At 37.7% G+C, this 20,606-nt stretch overlaps 1 protein-coding gene across 2 annotated transcripts in view; it reads right to left on the bottom strand.

Moving 5' to 3' along the window:
• The window catches only part of Tup (LIM1_Isl and LIM2_Isl domain-containing protein tup), a 37,189-nt gene that overhangs the window by 3,449 nt on the left and 13,134 nt on the right, over positions 1-20,606 (bottom strand). Inside the window, exons 2-5 of one of the 2 annotated variants that reach the window (XM_071697725.1) lie at positions 13,206-13,392; positions 8,859-9,163; positions 4,808-5,109; positions 92-313 (exon numbers count right to left, since the gene is read on the bottom strand). In XM_071697725.1, the coding sequence (XP_071553826.1) occupies positions 92-313; positions 4,808-5,109; positions 8,859-9,163; positions 13,206-13,392 (1,016 nt within the window). The remainder of the gene's footprint in view (positions 1-91; positions 314-4,807; positions 5,110-8,858; positions 9,164-13,205; positions 13,393-20,606) is intronic. The other variant, XM_071697726.1, reaches the window with a different exon arrangement.

Below are 20,606 nucleotides of genomic sequence, written 5' to 3'. Positions count from 1 at the left end.
CATGCTCGCGAAAGTCGCCGTTCGAGGCTACGCTCTCGACGGTATCTCACGAAGAAACAAAAAGTTAAACGTTTCGAGTGTAACGCGTTACCTGGGACACCAAATGGTGGAACGACGGCGCGTTGGGATCCAGCCGTTCCAAGTCCGTATGAAGCGCAAACTCCGAAAGCGCCTTCCACGGTGGTTGATAAGCCTGTACTTCCAGAGGCGTCATGCCGATAGGGCTCTCGTGTCTCACGGGGCTGCTGGCAACCATGGGTATGCCATGCATGCCGCCGAAGCCCAATTTACGACCGTCCTGAAATAAAAAGCGCTTGGTTCCATTAGATCATTCATCGAAATATCAGCGTCTCGTTATACAGGATGATCCATTTTAAATGCCCACTATGAATATTTAGAAAGGAAGGTATTTTCGAAAAAATATTTCAGACAAATGTGTTGTTTGATTTTGAAGGGGGGAAAAAGTTATGTCATTCACATTAGTTTCTGGATATTGATTTGAAAGACACAGGTTGAAATTTTTAAATGGAAATGTACATTTTTATTGCATATCTCTGTAACTCTGTGACGTCGAGACATTTCCAAAACACTGGTTTTAAGTCCCATTTAAATTTCCATTTATTTCTCAACTGACAATGAGTTAAGAACTCTCAGGTTTTAAAGGTATACACATTATTCTAAATGCTTTCCTAAATTATCTTAAAAGAGACACACTATCTAAAAAAATGTCAAAAGAATCTACACACTATCTAAGAAATGTTATTTTGAAGAATTTATGGTTAAGAGGATCCTAAAGTCCGTTTTACCAACTAAATGTTTCTTCGTATTAACTTTTCTTATGTATTAATTTGATATAATTAGATATCCTTTTCCATAGTTAAGTATATGCATTAACGCATGTCTGAAATGCACATTGAATTTTGCAAGTTTAAACACCTATTTTGTGAGAAAAATAGTATAGAGGCAATTATGGATTAGTTATTTTAAAGTTATTTATAACTAATACTATATCAGCGTTTATTCGTGTGCTAGTTATTTTATTAATAGTATTATATATTAGAGGCGCCTCATTATGTAAACTGATTTTATTAACATTACATGCTTTTATTAATATTACGTGCGAGGCGTGAGTGTGTTATTGTTATTGTATTATAGCCAACCGCAACAATAAAAAATGCAAATTACTTGATTGACTTAAATTAATTCAAATGCAATTAATAACTGAAAATAACTATCTTTTCTCTGATTACTAACAATGCATTTTATTAAATAAATGCACTAAATATTGATAGTATTAAATTATAGTGTACAAGTTTTATTTCATTTTATTTCATATAATAGACATTTCCAATTAGTCTCAAATTTTTGGCCGGTAGTACATAGACAATATCTTGATCGATAGCATCCGGATTGTCAAACTATTTAGTTAGTTATAAACTAAAAATTGTTTACGTCGGCAAGTTAATCAAAAAAAGCTAAATTAATTCGATATTAATTAAATTAATGATAAAAGTGTTATAGGTTTGATTTATATAAATTCAAAAATCAACACCAGAAAAATTAAAAATTATTGATTCGTGAAACAGCCCGTAGAATTATAAAATTATTTAAATATTTTCTATATTATATTATTCTTCACCAAGAATTATATGAAAGAGATTTTATACAGCGGCAGCAGTATTGCACACGCGGGCTTTAGAACAAATTGTAAGGCAGCTAAACTTTTTTAATTTTGTTTTTTATAATAGTGCGGTACTCAGTCGTCACAATTGTTACTATTGATCGATTGAGAATCCATATTGGCTCCGAAATCAACAGACAGCATCGTTGGACAACGAATGTTTGACGTGGAATTGTAAACGATTTTCTCTTATCGGGCTTGCCTTTGTTAATAATATAATTCATTATCAAGTTAATCAAATACAGAGAGATATTTAATTGAAAATCTGTTACAAAATAAATTTCCTGAACTTTTAGAAGATACTCCTTTAATGATATTACAGAGATTATGATTTCAACATAACGAAGCTTTAGCACACAATGTCCGAAGAGTTCAGAATTGATGTTAGACGTTCTGATAAGTAAATTGGGCGCAATGGCCCGATAAGGTGGCCTGCAAGAAATTCAGACTTCACCGTTTCTTTTTCTGTGAGACTACTTGAAAAGCATTATTTATAAAGAAAAGCCCATGACACCAGGAGAAATAAAAACTCGCATTGAGGAATGCATGTAGTAGAAGCTATTCCTAGAGAAGTTTTACTGTCTGTAGTGACTGAATTTCACAAACTAGACTTTTAAAAATGTCTCGAGAACAGTGGATAACATTAAAAAAAAATTTTTTAAGAGTAAAGAGAAGACTTAAAAAAATTGAGCAATACCCACTTATCATACTTATCAGTAACACTCACTCACACATACAGCAGAGAGGGTTTGGAATCATGAAATACTACTGAAAGACTAAGCCATAAGGTTTTTGCTATGAACACGTGCGCGCGTACGCACATACGCACATATATACCAAGAAATGCAAATCCGAGTGTGCAATCTTCACATGATCTTAGAAAATGTCGACGGTACTTAAACATCTTAAAAATGATTTGTCATCAGCTAAGAAAATATGTAACACAGAAAAAGAGGTTTTTTATTTAAAAAAAAAAATAAGATTTTCATCTGACGTACTTTGACATTACTTCTTAAAGTCACATTCATAACATCAACTGTTTTTATCCTTAAAACAAAACAAGTTTTATCTAAATTCTAAAACATTTTTTTTTAATAACGTGTTTCTTTTAAGATAATTTAGGTAGGTATTCAAAGTGATATGTACTCTCAAACTAACAGCTCTTAACGGGAAGTTTTCACTCGACTGAGATTTTAAGTTCTTTGATAGTGATTTAAAATGACAAAAATACAAAAATACATCACGAAAATCTTTCACTAAACTTATGAACTACTTGTGACTCTCTTAGGAATAAACGAAGATCTTCGGGATAAAATTGTGCAATGAGCACGGAACTGTTCCGAAATACATCGACATTAACAACAGACTTTACCTGGCAGACTTTACCACTTAAGATGTTAAACTAGCGTTTTGAAAACGTTTCGACATCAATTACAAGAATATACAATAAAAAAAATAGGGATTCTCGTTTAAAAATGTCCAAAGTGATTAGAAATGAAAATTTCCCATTTTCTTAACATGATCTTCACATCCATGATCAAATAGGTGGCATAACTTCTTTCTCCTTCAAAACCAAACAACTTTTGTCTGAAATATATATTTTTTAATATATTTCTTTCCACATATTCGGAGTGTGATTTAAAATAAGAACTGTATATTCATTTATCCGATTTATAACTCGCAAAGCTAGTGGCAAACAGAAAGGCTTAAGAATCTGAGAATTTATTTAACTTTACACTCAGAGAAAAAAGTAACATCAGCAACTAGAAAGTTGAAGAAAAATAGCACTTCGGCTGTGTACAATGAAGCTGCGGTAAGAAAAATGAATAAGTGATATGAACTAAAGAAACATAATAATGTTAATCATTTGTAATGAATACGCTAAAGTGGAGTACAAGAAAGTAGTAAAATGTTTTTATTAACAAAAACTATATTATTGATACAAAATGTGTACCATTATGGCATAATGTAACTGATTTCAATAAAATGTTTATTTAAACGGAAAGAATATATAATTATCATGATCTATTGTATGAAGTTTATATAACTACATATATATATTTCAGTTATTTCACCATTTCAATATATTATTTAACAGTTACGTACAATGAAACTATGTTAATCACATTTGTTTTTGTGACTATTTCTGACTATTTTCATAGTTCTTAGTATTTTCGTTCTCACGATCTTATAAAATTAGTTGCAAGAGTATACTTAAATTTCAGAGTTATAATTGACAGAACTATTTTGTTTTCTCCAAGTGTGGTTGTCGAATAAACGCGATTTGCTGCAGTTAGTGTTAACAAAAATACAAGAAAATAATAATATAAAAAATAGTTTTATTAACAACAAATATATTATCGATACAAAAAGTGTGGCACAATGACTCGTTTTACAAAAATGTTTGTCTAATCGAAAAGAATATAATTGTCATAATGTGTTGTATGAAGTTTACGTAACTATAAAATATTATGGTTATTTTGTCATTTTACTACTATTTTATAGCTACATACAACTGATGAAACAATGTTAACATCCAACATCACATTTGTTTCTGTAACTATATATCTTCATATTTCTCAGTACTATTTTCGTTCTCATAATTTTATAAAATTAGTTTTGGAAAGAGGGGAGTGGGAGGTATTTAAATTTCAGAGTTATTACATTACAATTGTCAGAACTATTTTGTCTTCTCTGAGTGTGGTCGTCAAATAAATGCGACTTTTCATTGTTACTATCGATAGAAATTCGATAGTACAATTTCTTTTTTTATAAAAGTAAATTTCTGTACAATTCTGTCACGAACCATAAGCTAGTCTATTCTAACACGTTTATTCGTTATAATATTTATTCATTATACATTTGGTAGATTAAATTCACTAAATTTAGCACCGCGTTCATCGTCAAAATGATATTAAGCTCATCAAGCCCGTATCAGATTACGCATTAGAGACTGAGAATTACGAAATAAATGTTAGAGAATTTGACCAATCAAATAACATTAATTTTAATTCATGTTTTAATTATTTGAATTTTAAATTTCTAATTCGCAATCTTTAATCTTCAATGCGTAGTAGTCTAATACGTTTAGCTTCAGCTGATATAGGGGATGTCGTAGCTCGTTACCTTCTCCTGCATTTGCTGCTTCATGGCGATCGTCTTCTTCTTGTCTTTGCACCTCTTGTTCTGGAACCACACCCTGATCACGCGTGGACTCAGCCCCGTCATTTCGACGAGCTGTTCCTTCATTAGGGCGTCCGGGCGGGGATTCGCCGCGTAGCAGGTTCTGAGGGTGTGCAACTGCTTCTCGTTGAGAACCGTGCGTACCCTCGTCGGCTTTCCGTCGGAACCGCCGCCACTTTTGTGGCCACCGGAACCGCGAACGCCACCGACGCTCGCCTTATGCGATCCGCTCTCGGATCCGGAATCTGCAAGCATAAACGTCGAAAGTTCTCCCTCGCGGTGGCCATCAAGCTGAGCTAAACGAATACGTGTGTTTCAAATGTAAAATATGAATTATATATAAACAAATTGTGGGATATTTTGAAGAACGCGCGTTTTGAAGGATGCAAGATATGTATTTTTGAAGAAAACTAGAATGTAAGCTAGAATGTAATGTCTATAAATAATATAAGAAAAAATATTGATCGAATCTGAATTATTGTGACAATTGCGTTTGCGTAAGTAGGTGTTAATAGTTTGCGGAAAAAAATAGATGTATTAACGCGACGGAATGTTTTCTGCAAAAGCTAATTAGTTAATCTAATAGGCAGACTTAAGGAAGAGATGTTGTCATTTTTATGGTAGCAATAAACTGACGTAAGCGCGCGACTCGCTCCAACTGCGAAATCGTAGAAAGGGAGGGAAACACGGAATACAAGGCGGTCGTAAATCTTTCGGCACTCGCCAGCTCTTCCGGATTCTTCGTTAACGTTTTTCTCGACGGTTACAAAGGGCGAGCGTGCGGTTGCCGCCTCTCGGCGAAGATTTATCCGCGAGAGAGTCGCGTTTCGCGAGACGAAACATCCCGGACACGAGGTTACGGAAGAAGGGAATACGCGCGCGATACGATTCCGGACCCGCGACTATATCTTCCCAACCGGTCTTGCAAAACGGTCGTGCCCGGCTAATGGGAGATCCGGATACTGGTTCAGCATGGCGGACCAACGGGGAGCGAAGCAAAAGGTACCGACGACGCGAGACGATCGCCTGCGGACCTAGCGCTCGACACAACAGTCAAGAGACAATATTGTCGATGGGCAAACGCGGATCCCGCGTGCTCATGCGATTCCTTGATCAGCCGAGCGACCTTGGAATGAATCGCGGAACGTTTAAGCGCGAATCATTCGTGACTCGCGAGCCATGGTCGCGCGAACGCGCAATGTTTTATTTGCAAAAGGCGACAGAGGCTATCCACTTTTTTTGTCAAAAAGTATTGCGTTGTTTAATCTGCCCGTCCGTCTCGGAGTCGCGGAATCTTTCCTCGAAGATACACCTGAGATTTACTTAAAAGAAAAAAAGAAGGCAGTAAAACGTAAATCTTTATCAACGCAAACAGTTTCGTGATCGAGATGATTGTCAATGTACCGTAGCGTTGCCAATTAAATAATATACTTTTAAAAAAAGAGAAATATAATATACACTTTAACAAAATTTTTTAATTATTTTATCAGAGTCTGAGTAATAAGTCGAAATTTTAAGTATCCTATCTAAACGGTTCGACTTTTGTCGTTACGTACACGAAGATGTAATACAGAATGCATGTTGAAGAAGTCCTCCCGATGTAACGAGAACGAGGAAATAAAGTCAGCAGAAGTCATTTAAAATCATTCCACGTCATTCAGAGAGGAAGCTAGATGTCCAACGATAATTTTGACCATTTCACTGATATATTCTAGGCAACGTCGACGCTTTAGGTGTCGTGTCGTTCGAAATCTAGTAGATCCGCCAGCGGGAAGACGGAAAGTCAACGAGAGTACACTACAAGAGAACAAACGAAATCCTATTTCTGTGTCCTAACCAAATAGCGGTCTTGGTTGGCATAAGCGAGAATGAAACCGGCGTTGACACGGCGGCACGACGATAAGAAGAGTGAACAGACTCTCGACCTTCGAAAAACGATCGTGTAAGATCATATACCTATCATATCGCATATAGATTGGAAGTACCTTCCGGAGAAAGAATGAGAGGTATGCGGCGAAGAAGCGCTTAGTTTGAGGAGGAAGTTATTTCATCACAGTGTAACATCAGCAAGAAATTAAATTCTTTTGAAAAGCATACTCTCAATTGATCTTTTAATGATCGATCGACATGGACTATTTCGTGGCGTGCGTGTTCAAATGACCGCGTCGGAAATTTGTTTCTTTACACGTAAATAATCCGTGCGCTAATAAATGTGATCCTCTTAACGCCTAGAGAGCGACGAGCGTTCATATAATCGCGGGGCATAAATTCACAGAACCCATTAAGAAAAAGAATGATTTAAGACAAAATTAGAATTACCCTAATTTTTGAAAAATTATCTCAGGTATTAAATAAACTCTACAAAAAGAAATCTATTTTATTCTAACGTTATAAAACAAGATTGGAGTCGCGTGAAATGTTACTATATAGATCTCCCGATACCGAGAACGATCGTTATTTCTCGCAGATCGAAAGCGGACAGTTTATTAGAGCTGATCGGTAATTCGTGGGCTATTAATAACTTGACGACACGTTTTCGTGATGTCCCGTCCCGCGGGATATCCCCGGCGCGCTAATAAAGAAAATACGAATAAGAGGAAACAGATCGTGCGTAGTTATGCGCGACAGTAGTTGGCAGGGTGGTGTTACATTTGGCACCTCGGCAACGTTCCGAAGACACGTCGGGGCCACTACCGTCGGCACAAGGTGGTCCAACTTTTTCGTGCGTAGAGAACGACGTTTTACGCGCGACGATCTCCAATGACGAATCACAATGACAAACACGGGACGACGTGTGCACGTCGCGCTGCCGCACACGAGTTATTTGCACGAAAATTAGTATATCGGGTAATTATGCCGACGTTTGTCCTTTGCATTTTGAGAGGGAAGAGCGTGGAGAGGGAACCCACGGGGAAAACGGTAGCCGATCATCGTGCGCGCGTCGCGTTTTCTTTCCGCATCTCGATTAAGTACTGTATCACATTAAAAAGTTCGTTCGTTTCTTCTCTGGCTCTTATATCCGAGGAAAGAAAAATCGAGGGTGCTCTTTGACATCAAGTATAGTGGTCTCTTGAAGTAGTTTGCAGTAGTATTTCGCCGGCGTTTACTTAATCATTTGTCATTGGCACACTAACCGATTTGGCAAATTAGCGAGTTGTAATTGCGACTGCCTTCCGACACGAGGTGTCAAAAGAGTTAATATCAGTCGCCTGGGATTAACTCCCATTGATTATTTGTCAAATCGTCCTCTCCTCTCGAAACCTAATTGCTGCCGGTGCAATCCCGTACTATCTTACACACGGCTGGATTTAGTGTCTGAATTTCGGCTCCCGCACGGTCGAGTTAATTCGCTCGGTAGCAGTCCAGCCGGTCGGACGTATACGCGCGCGTTATGCTAGGCTACAGGACATTAAGCCCGTGTAATCCTGACGTGTAGGAGGGTAGTGGTCAAGCCTTTACGGTCTTAACGGCTTCAATTATCAACACCTAATTATACGTCGTGAGCCTAACACAACATAGGAGAGTCCTTTGAGCTTACCCTCGAGCGCGCGCCCTTTTGCAAATTTGGTCTTTGGGAACATGGATAGACTGTGCTTGATAATCCACAGATATATCCCACGTCTCGTCGTATGACGCACGTCAGAAGCCGGATTCCCCATTTCACACAGGCGCGAAGATTATTTAATCGTAGAATCTCGATAACTGTGTTCAATTAAGGTAATTAAGGATAACTGACGGGGGAACGGAAATAACAACAGACGATACGAAAGTAGACTTTATGATGACTTATGAACGCGGCGTGTAAATTCAGAAACCGCGGCGGTATTGTCTCTCTCAGAACACTTTCCGCTTCTTTGAAAAACCTTAAAATAAGATTTCATGACGGTGCCATTTTTCAATGTCGCCAATATCTTCGCAATTCGAAACGTATCGCGGGCGAAAGGAGAGAAAAGAGAAAAAAAAAGAATTCAGTCTTCGACGATTGTGCTCTTACCTGACATCGAGCCGTCGTTCGGGTGTAGATGATGATTGTTGTTCGTCAGGGAGGCGTTATTGTTATTCTCGCTTCCGGGTATACCGACAACTCCGGTGCAGTGCTTTCCGCCCTCGAGGGCATCGTGATCGTGCCGACAGAAGAGGCCGTCCTGCCTCAGAGCGAACTCGTCGCCGGTCTCGAGCCGCCTCATGCATGCGGAACAACGAAAGCACTCCACATGATAGATCTTAGTTTTCGCTCTCATCACATAGTCATTTTTGCTAAAACACTGGCTACACTTGTCGCACTTCGTGCCGAACAACCTGCAACACATATGAAAGAGAGATATATTCGCCATTCTGACGAATAAACACAACGAACTTGCAAGGCGAGGATTTCCGAATAGAGCTTGAATTGAATTTTCTGGACGATTTTGTAGAAAATCTAACTAGAACGAGGAATTCTCGTAAGATCGAGAAAAATTATCTATTGAAACGAGTGTGGTCGAAAAAAATGGAACAATTTCCGCGTGAAAATAATAATAAGAAGTAGAAGAAAAAGAATAATTACATAACTCTGCGAAGATGTTTTTTTTAGAATATGCACTGGCTTTTGAAATAATTTGATGCACTGAATCTGAATCTGATTTCAGGATTTTGTTGCCAAACCAAGTTTAAAAGAAAATAGCACAAAATAGTTCAAAAATTAGGATTTTGGTCATAAACACACATTTTACTACAAAAACTACTAATATGACGAGAATTCTCTAATCTTGAAGTCTAGTAGATCAATAAAAAAAAAACGCACGTGGAAAACAGAGATAGAAGAAAAAGATTTAAAGAGGAAATCCTCATTTTAAAGAGGAAAGATTATATTTTTAGATGCCGTTAGGCAAAAACGTAAAACATAATTTGCAATAGATATATAAATATGGCCAAAATTGTCATTTTCGGACTACTTTGATTCATTTTCTTTATAATTTGAAATTAGGATTATTTACATAACTTATTGTTAGTGATCAAGTTGGTAAAGACGTCACGGATTAGAAAGAGAAGTCTAATTCGAACCCTAGCTGGGATATTTTTCATAATAAATTTGTTACAGTGATTTAAAGAATGCTTATTATTTCAGAAAGTTAAATCGATTATCGATTTAATTATGTTGAATTTACTGTTCTAACAAAAACTATGTTTTAAGATCGATAAATAATCGATAGCTATAAGTGAAAAAAATATATAAATTCACATAAAATGGCATTTTCTAATTTACTTGTGGATTTATATGTCGGTCAAGTTAGGCTTGAATAATTAATTATTTTATTTATATTGATACATTTAGGAGAAAATTCAATATTAATCAATATTAACGAAGTTTATATGTATAAAGTGCGCAAATTCAATTCTGATAAATTGTTGATAATTGTTGATGTACATTTCTCATTGTGAGGCAACTACTGAGTGTTTCTTTGCTACAACGTTTGTGTCAGTATCAATCTAATATTATCCAGCAGAATGAATCGCGATGTTAATTTTTTCATTAAGTATTTGTTTTTTTTCTTTTTTTGATAAATTTCCATCCTTTGTTTGCTTTCTATTTTACTACATCGCAAGTTGTAAACATTTTCGGTTAACTGGAAATAAAAGGTTTATTCTAAATTCGATAAATGCAAAGTGGAGAAACATAAATCGAGCTAAAGTGACTTTATTGTCGTGTTGTGTATTTATTTCTGTACGCAACACATTGAGGGCCAGCTTGTTTATACATATACATATAAATTGTATACAATATATATAAATTCAATAAATATACCGTACGCTAATGTGTGCAGCACGGGATATAACGAAATGTCCAATGTACATCGTGAAATTGGAAAAAAAAGTTTGCGGTAATGTGAGTGAAATTGATGGCGGTGTAACGCGGGATTAATGGTTGCCCGTCGCGTAATTGACGACCGCGTTGATGTATAATAGACGGTTCTATTGTTATCATCGCTACTGCTTATTTTTCAAAGTCGATAAACTTTCTCCACGCGCATCGAGAGATTTCGGTGCACTTTTACATGTGCGAGCAATTATCTGCATCCTCGTAATTGAAGCGAAATCGTAACTTTAGCCAAAATTGATTGTCTTTACTTTTGCAAAACGGATATAATTAAAAGAACCAATACTTCGGCTCCGGGACATCACGTGGAATTTAGAAAAATATAATATTGTATACATTAAATTTATATTATAATATTATTATATGTATCTATATAATTACAATGTATAAACATGTAATTATGCATTTATGTGTATGTGTGTACATGTAAATCAATTACAGTGAATTCTTTTGATAATTCAACTACGTGATTATATTTTGTAATAATCGTGGCACTTTTGCGATTGTTGGCGTTTGCCTGTCGGAAATGGCTACCGCCGGGAACACCCAGAAGGACGTATGAGGAGGGAGTTACTTTGGTAATTTGGACTTTTGAACGAAAGCGACAGCAACAACAAACGGCCGTCATCGCTGTCGCTCGAGTCCGCGGCCGGATACGCCAGTCTTGTTCGAGTTACGGCGACGTTCCGACGTTCGACGGATCAGCGCAAATAAACCCGCTGCCTCGACAGGGAAAAATATTTGGTCCAGGTCGAATTCGTGCCGATGGGTTATTTGGCGGCATTACCGTCGTGAACGATGAAAAAAAAAGAAAGAAATGAGAAAGAGAGAAATCTCCACGCGAGGGATGCGTCTTTTTTTCATTTCTAGCACATTCCCGTTCCTATTTCTGCCACATCGAAAGTGACGTAACAGCGAAACGAATACAACAACTTCAATTAATTTAGTGGTATCCCACTTCAATTAAATGTAAGCATTATAAAATCAATTATGATAATTGATTCGATTACAAGCACGTTAAAGGTATGTCCGTCATTCTGTCACTGTCGAAGAACAGAAAACCAATCATAGAAAAGGAATAGATTATTATCGAGCAATACAATCTTCAGGAAAAATAATATAATAATAGACGTTTCGCTTAACACGCATTCGTATTAATTATCTTGATGATGTTCAAGTATTATTCTCTAAGAAAAATTAGAAAGTTGCAAATTACTGAATAATTTACAAAATCCGTAAAAAGTAAATTCTTATTAAAATACACAAGTCTCAACATCATCGAAAGTTAATTTTATGTCTGTCTCGAATCCAAGATGATTAATGGAAAAAAGAAGTTTCATATACAAAGTCTTCGTTCATATTTTCGAAACTAAGTCGGCAAAAGTTACTTAATCCTCAAGCCGCTTAACTCCGTAACTATCAAAAGTCGTGTTCGATCCTATTTCTCGTAGTTTTATCCACGGTATCCGCGGTCGAGAATACTTCTAGTGGTTTCCTATGATCGACCATGCCACGCACCGGCTACGTCGGCTATTACGAATGCGATCGACTATTTCGATCGCATCGTCAGTAATGACAGTAATAACCGTCACTGTGTCGAGGTGATGTCGATCAATGCCACGCATCGCCTCGTTGCGTTGACTCGCGAGTGCGAGTTCTCTCGCGAGCGCGAGCATAATTGCGTGCACGGTTTCTTTTGCACGCGCCAGCGCACGCAACGTCGTAACAGTGACGGTGCGGACATACGTGCATGCGTGCGTGTGCGTTCGTGCGCCGCACTCCACGTGTATACGTCGGATAAAAATACCCCGGACTTTCTCGACCCTGTCACCCCCTCCTTCCCCAATTTCTGCCTCTCGACCATTTCTCTCTCTCTCTCTCTTCCTTTTTTCTTTCTTTTCCTTTTTTTTTCTTTCTTTTCCCTCCTGCTCGCCTCCCAATCCGAGCGTTTGCAAATGCGTATCGGAAAGAGCGTATCGCGTGTCGCCGGAGAATGTAGCGGCCGCAGTGACAAGAGGCACGGTTTTGCATTAATTACCATATTGCACCGCGATCGTGAGGCCGGGGTCTCTCTCCCGAGTGCCTCTTGTTCCACCTCTTCGTGGAATTCGTTCGTTAAGGAGCGACACTTAACCGTCGGCCGATGAGACGGTGTCCGCTTGACGTACCACGTCATCGCGCGGTTTCGTCGCTCTCGTAATCGCGAAGAATTAATTGTACGGCGTCAAACGAACGAAAAAGTGTCGAATGCAATCCGAAAGCAACCCTTCCTCGTTTCTTTCGATGCGCGCCGTAAAAAACTGTCGAAAAATCGAACGCTCGTATAGCTCCTTGGGAATCTACCGCCGAAGATTCTTTCTTTTATTTATTTATTTTTTTTGCGGCTACTAGGGTTGAACCACCTTTCAAAAGAAGTTTCCCTGTCCGACTTTCCAGTGAAGCGTACAGCGAAGTTCCTTAAAAAAAAGCGACGACGTGACTTACCTAACGTAATCACGCTTGCAGTAAGTTTTGCCGTCCCGCACGAAACAGGTGCATTTCTCGTCCAGAAACTGTTGACACTCGGCACACTTTAAACAAGCCGCGTGCCATTCCAGATTAGGCGCTACCCTCAGGATCCACTGGTCATGAATTCGACCGCCGCAGCCAACGCAGTGCGAGCTTTTGCCTTCTGAAACACAAACAATCGATCGATTTTGGGAGAGAGAGACAGATAGAAAGAGAGAGAGAGAGAGAGAGAGAGAGACAGATAGAAAGAGAGAGAGAGAGAGAGAGAAACAAATGTCGCTTCCTCAAAAAAATCTTAATTTTACAATCAGAAGCATAATCTTCCATGCCGAATGCAATGCGATTCGAGATCGCCATTTTTACACAATATTTTTAATTTTCGAAATTTTTAAAGATCTTTTTGATGAAAATCGCGCCCGATCTAGAGATCCCCGTCGGTGCGTTTCCTCGAAGAGAGAACCTGATATTGGATAATAACGTAAAACAATAATCGTGTTATCTCGAGGCACACGTCCGCGGTGAAAGCACAAAGGGAAAGCCGTATTTTGTACGTATTTCACGGATGACACGCGATCTCGAATTAAAACACGGAATGTGCGATCGATCGATCTTATCGTCGATCATAACGACCGCTCGTTAGTTACGTATTAGCCGCGAAATAGCGATCGACATCCCCGCCCGGCGAAATCGCCGACAAACGAAAATAAAATCAATACGTCGATCTGTCCTGTCGTCGCTTTCGCGCCAACGCGTTATCAGTGATTTCGTGGATAAAGCTTACGTAATGGAATCGTACCAGAGAGGTATAGCGAGGGTATTTACGCATCCATTTGCATCGTGAATTGAACGACGAACGATATCTTTTTCCCCCTTTTTTTTATAAATTAATATATATTACAATTAATCCTAGCTTTCCCACTGGGGTGCCTGTAACCCCAGGTAAAATTCTCTAGTTTGCTACTTCGAGAATTTACCTTTTCTTTACAAGCGAATATTTTCTTATTCATAGGCATATTCCCTGATGTCTGGCGTATCGATGGAAAAAAAGTGACTTAAAATCAGTTGATTTTTTTCATATAGTTTTAGCTAAATATACGACGTGGGGTAACCTGTACCCCAGTGCGGAAAGCCCGTAAAAATTTGGAAGTGTGGGAAGCTAGTTACGTAGGAGGGTTAATTACGTAGGAGAAAACATGAAAGTCATACAAGACAATAATGCAAATGGAAATAAAAGAATATTGAAATAAAATTGAAAAATTAGTGTTGCTTCTTTTTCTTTAGTACATAATTAAAAACAAAGGCAAGAAATTCACGTCCCGGCGAAATTCAATTCAGGGAAGCACATTAACCTCTGTCGCCCGTTTTCGTATACGTCTCTGAATTGTACGATGATGCCGCACCTTTCGTAAAATCAGAACAGACGAGTGCGTTATCGAAGAAAGATAATCGCCAAATATCGCTGACCAATTCTGAGGATTTATTAAATTTGGGAAATAGATTAGCTTCACACAATTAGTAATACCACTTCATATAAGACCTTAATCCACTGAACTATTAAATAGTCGTACATCTTATCTAAATAGAGATACAATCAGAAGATAGACTTTATGGAAGAATAATCTAGGAAAAATTTTTAAAAGCAAATAATTTATATGACGCGCGCCTTTTCAACAACGTGGAAATTTTTTCCATTTTGTTCTCCAGTGTTTTAATTCAAACTTATAGGAGCTCCAAAATTTAACGGTTAATTTAGAATTTACATCCTCTGTTTCTTTATAACAGGAAATATCTCAAATATCAAATGTGATTTTTTTTAATTTTAAGATAACATATTTTTCTTATTTTGATAAGGATAATTACGCACGTGTAAACCATTATTTTAATTAATACATTCGCGACTGGTGACTACGTCTTTTCGCGAATTAAAAATGGTAGAGAGTACTACTTTTGTCTATAACAGAAGAAAAATGCTTATCTGTGTGTTAATTTGTATTATTTTATTATTACGTTTATTTCATCAGTTTCTCTTTTGTAAGATCTGCGTAATAAATTATTAAAATTGAAATTTTTATTGTATATTAACATTGTATTCTGCGTAAAGAATGTTATTTTTTATTTCACTATTTTCTCTTTTATTAATTGTTTGATATAAGAATTCTTATTCTTTAGCTTAATTAATTTACATACACTGCCAGCGAAAGTTTAAAGCCATTAATTGAAGATATCTACTATATGAAATAAAATCAAACTTGCATTATAATTTTACATGTTTTCATTATCTTATTCAATGTTTCATGAAATAAAAAATAATATAATATGTTTGAAAGTTCTATAAAAAATATGTTTTACAAGATGAAAAGAGTGTTAGACAAAATAAAGAATATTGGACATTTTTCTCGTCAAAGTAACCACCCTTAATTTAATCACTTTTTTTTACTAATCTAGGTAATCTAGCTAGAAGTTTATTTATTTTTTCTGACGAAAGATTCTTCCACTCATTTTCTAAAACTGTTCACAGCTCAGTTTTGAAAAAAAGAGGCTTCATGACCATCGTAGTCCATTTTCTTGAAATTAAACGATGCATGCTATGTTAATCACAACTATGTTAAATATAATGTCTATTTCCTATCAAATTAAGAACAAATATTGAGTACGGCAAGAATGAGACTTTTAAGTAGTGCTTCACTGGAATAATTTTAAATTTTATACTTGTGGTCTCTTTTTTAAACTTTCGCCGACTGGCAGTATATCTTTTATCATTATAATACTGCACATCAAGATATTACTAAAATTAACTATTTCTTTTAAATTTTTCTTTGTAGTTTAATGTTAATAAATGTCCTTTAGTTCCTCATTTTATTTTATCTTTATACACAAGTTATTTTTAGAATTGATATTAAATTCCATGTTCAATTCTCAGTTATATTTTTTGTTATTTTAGTGCATTTTCTATTGTTTACAGATAATTTTCATAAAACTTTGTTAATATTTTCGTAAATAAGTACCCGGCTTTCGGTCACATAAAGAAACAGTAGCGAATTGCGTGCAATATTACAGTTCGGCCACGAATATATTTATATGTAACATAATCTATGATGAGAAACTTGTTTTACATGTCGGAAATTATCCCAGTAAATATTTACAGCTTTCCATAATGTTACATACATTTATACCGAGTTACGACATTTAATTAAACTGCAAAATACAATTAAAACGATCAATTTATCGCATTTGAATAAATATTGCCGATACAAAATATATTTTGCATAAATTTTCTGCATAAATATTTAATGTCCCTCGAAAAGAGCAATTCAATATATTATCCGTACTTTCATACTCATGACGGTACGCGTGCGAGAGCTACATTTAAAAAAGCATCATCGGCAGCAATAAGAGGTTGGCTCGCGGTTAAATTAATCCATTTAACAAAAGTACAATATAATTCATAATCGGCAACACGAAGGGAAGCGGGTCGTAAGCGCTGCCGACGGCGGCGCGAGAAAAATTAGAGAGCTCTCGATATTACTTGCGATTTATGACGCCGGGAGAAGGGCCGGGCGCTCGAAAATCGAAAATCGGGTGCCGTTGGCCGCGCGGCGTGACTCGCGACGCGTGACGCTTTTCCTCGAGACGCGACGCGACGCGGCGCGTCGCGTCGTCACGCGAGTGCGTGAGCGAGCGCGGCGACGAGAAGAGAGGCAGAGGAGTGCGCCAACGAAGGCGCGTCGAGGATCATCAGGGGCGTACACGCCTGGGCGGCGCGCGTCTACGTCTCGCCGCCGGAACTCCGCCCAGAGTTCCGACGGCGAGACCGTCCGCAGTCGGCGGCGTCCGCCACACCGGATTCTGCGCCCTGACGCGGCGCGGTGCGGCGGCCGGGAATTCGCGGAGTCCGCTCGATGGACGTCGGTCCGTTTTTTTTTCCTCCTCGCGACGCTGATCCCTCGAGCGTATCGGGGAGCGGGGGAGGGGGGCGTCGATAGCAACCCGCGTGAAATTTTCATAAAATTTGATTGGTATTATTACGAGATATTAATATATTAAATATATGATATATTCTTTTAAATGTACGGTCGGCGTCGTAGAAGTGTGGTACGTCTCTATTTCTAAGAATAGGGTTTTACGTTGAAACGTATCTTACGTTTAGATATGTGTGCATTTCGACTATTAGTAATGAGCTTAAGTGCTGAGAAAATATATACAGTACATTAATACGCGTCAAAAAGTAAATTATAATAAACTGTAATAATAACGCTTGACTTACAATTAGAGATAAAGAAACAAAGAGCTAGTTACAGCTAGTAAATATATTAAATATTCAGTGTGCATATAGCTCTGTTAAATGTATACTTATTCCTGTCCGTAAATATCTTTCCATAAATATATTTTTATCTTTAGCATCTGTACGTCAATATTTTCTTAATTCCACGAAGAAAATTGTATTTGTGGAAAACGCCACAAATACCAGCAAGAGCAAAAAAAATAATTGTATAACGTTCTTTATCATGCATTTTTATGGTTATTCTTTATAGTTCATTTTTAAATGTTATTCATAAATAACAACACATTAATTTTAAACCTCATGTTTGTCACTACTGTACAACTTTCATATTTTTTTCATATTTTTATATTTTCGTTGTACACTGAAAATAAAAATTAGCCATGCATTGTCATTCCGTTTATCAGCTGATAAATATAATCAAACGTTAATTATCGCTAATCGCTAATTGGTGTAAAATAACTGTCCTCGAAGATAGAGTCGCCTTGGTCATGGTTAAGTATATACTATAAGAATAAAAAAGTTTATTTTAAAAAAATTTTCTACATGACGAATCAAAATATTATTTTTTTACTGTACAAGAAAAGTGATAGTCTTTTTTTAAACTGTAAAACGGTTGTGCGAACAACACGCACATATAAATACTAAATAAAAGCCAGCTTTAATAAATAAGAATTTTTTTAATAGCAATCATTAAATTACACACTCGCAATCAATGGCAATTTTTTGGCAAGATTCTGGATTTTGCTTAAAAATCAATTTTTGCTGAATTAACATAAAATACCCTAAAATCGACCATTCGTTTTAAACCAATAGATCATTTGAAAAAGGAAAATTAATAGAGAGAGTAAATTAAAAAAATAAAATAACAAAAACTTAATGGTAAAATTATTAACGATGCACTGCAAATTGTAGATAAAAATTCTAATATAAAAGACATTGATAAAATTTAGAGTAATTCTTAAGAAATAATGTATTTTTATCAAAAACATTATTTCTTAAGAATTAGTGTTTTCGCTGTCCTTTTTCTTTAATAATTAATTAGCTAAGCGGATGACCTCAAAAGTCTAGGAATTAAGAATAATGAAAAATTCTTATTCTACATTGAATTACAAATAGACTTCATTTTGATGGGATTCTAATTCTCATTATCAGAAAGTAATCAGCTTCGTCAAAGAATTTCATCGTTGACAATAATCCAATAGAAATAGGTTGTATAAGTAATAGAGTCTTTCGTAGACATTGCAGCAGTAACGCTGATACGAGCGTGGGTTTCAAAAATAGGTCAAAGTTACAGAAACTTCGTCTTCTCAAAGATACCGAGTTTGAAAATCGTAGAGGTAACGTGGAACAAAAGACTGTATTTCCGTCGTTTCCGAGCGTTCGACCGCCGCGCCGTACGGTCGTCGCTGAGATCCGCGAACTTACGGAGCACGGGTATATACGGATTCGCGTCGGACGTGTATACTCACGCGTGGACGCGGGGAGAATCTCGCGACCACCATGAAAATTCCCAACCGGCCAGTGGATAAGGTCAGGGTGGTGCGCGCGCGAGAGAAAGAAAGAGGAAAGAGGAAAGAGGAGCGAGAGCGAGAAGCGAAGACGGGAACGGGAGTAACCGGGACGCGCGGGCAAGGTCGGTCAGGATCAAAGGGACTCGGACGAGCAAGAGAGTGTCGGCGGCATCCCATTAGCTCCCAGAGACGACAACCACCTCTCGTATCTCGGGCTCGGATCCTCGGAGCTAAAGCGTACGACCCGACGCGCCGAGCGCACACTTCGGCGCTACGCGAGCGCGCTCGCTCGATCTCTTCCCTCCCTCCTCTCTCCTCTCCCCCTGTTCCGAAATCATCCTGGAGATACCATCGCGTATTTGTCGCTATTTCGTTACACGTCTCGCTCACGTGGGCGCGGATGATTTAATACCGCCGATGCCGGAATTACCGGACGCGGAGCGTATTTCAACCGACCCGAATGCGTTGTTAACCGTTAGAGAGAAGGTCTGTGATTTCGACAAATCGTTCCCGTGAAGGGGGGGGGGGGTTCAGAAATTACGCTCGTCGCGTTGTTCCGAGATTATATGAAATGACAAAATGATCACATTTAATGGTAAAATAATCTTCCTCCATTATAAAAGGAGGAAAACAATTATGAGATGATAAATTGAGCGCTGATGATTCCAATTTTTAGCCGAATCTGTATTAAAGTATAATACAATTATGACATTTTATAGCTCATGACAATTCTCTCTCTCTCTCTCTCTCTCTCTCTCTCTCTCTCTCTCTCTCTCTCTCTCTCTCTCGTCCGAAAAGCTGTTAATTTTTCGTTATCGCTCATTTCCAATATTGCCAATTATTGGCACGGATCACATTGCGTTGACATTAATGAGTAATAATGAGCCGGGCGACAGATTACGATTGTAATTTGCAATTCGTACTTAAAACTTCCACGCGATATGACAGGAATCATGATTACCGTCCAATTATGGTGGATGGAAATCTTTCGGTACATGGAAACTTAATCTCCCGTTAATGTTGCAATCACATACGACGCGTCGATTAAATATTACCATATCGGCGCTCTGCCGCACGTCACGCCGTCGAGTCTTAATCACGTTCAATGCAATTTTGTACAATTTTACACATTTAATCCTAGACGAGTCCACTTGTCGTCGTATCCCGAATCTCGTTTCATAAAACGGCGTCAAATGTCAATGCAAAATAAGAGATATCTATTTACGAATGTGTTTTTGTTCGTAACGCTTTTAACATTTGCGCGCTTCTAATCTGAAATTTTGAAGGGGGCATTGTGCGGAGACTGTATAGTTCGGAGAAATGCGGGGCATATGATGTCTTTTTTAGCGTTGACCGTCGAGAGTGCCTAGAAAAAGTTAAAAGCGTATCAACGGTACGGTTCACGCCGTCGGACCGGGCCGAGCCGTGATATAATTTATTCAAGGGAGAAGTGCGTGGCGGAGTCGCGTCGATAAAGATGGGGAGAATGCTGCCTGGCCCTCGTCACGATTGATCGGTGGCAAAATTCGATCTCCGGAACACGCCGAGGGATAGTAATGTCATGCGGCAAGGTGGTCCACTCCC

The sequence above is a fragment of the Temnothorax nylanderi genome, unplaced genomic scaffold, assembly GCF_030848795.1.
Source record: "Temnothorax nylanderi isolate EJ_2023f unplaced genomic scaffold, tnyl_v1.0 TNYL_tig0013_pilon, whole genome shotgun sequence".
Lineage (NCBI taxonomy): Eukaryota > Metazoa > Arthropoda > Insecta > Hymenoptera > Formicidae > Temnothorax > Temnothorax nylanderi.
Note: the sequence above shows the minus strand (reverse complement) of the source record. Positions and strands in the feature narration are given on the sequence as shown.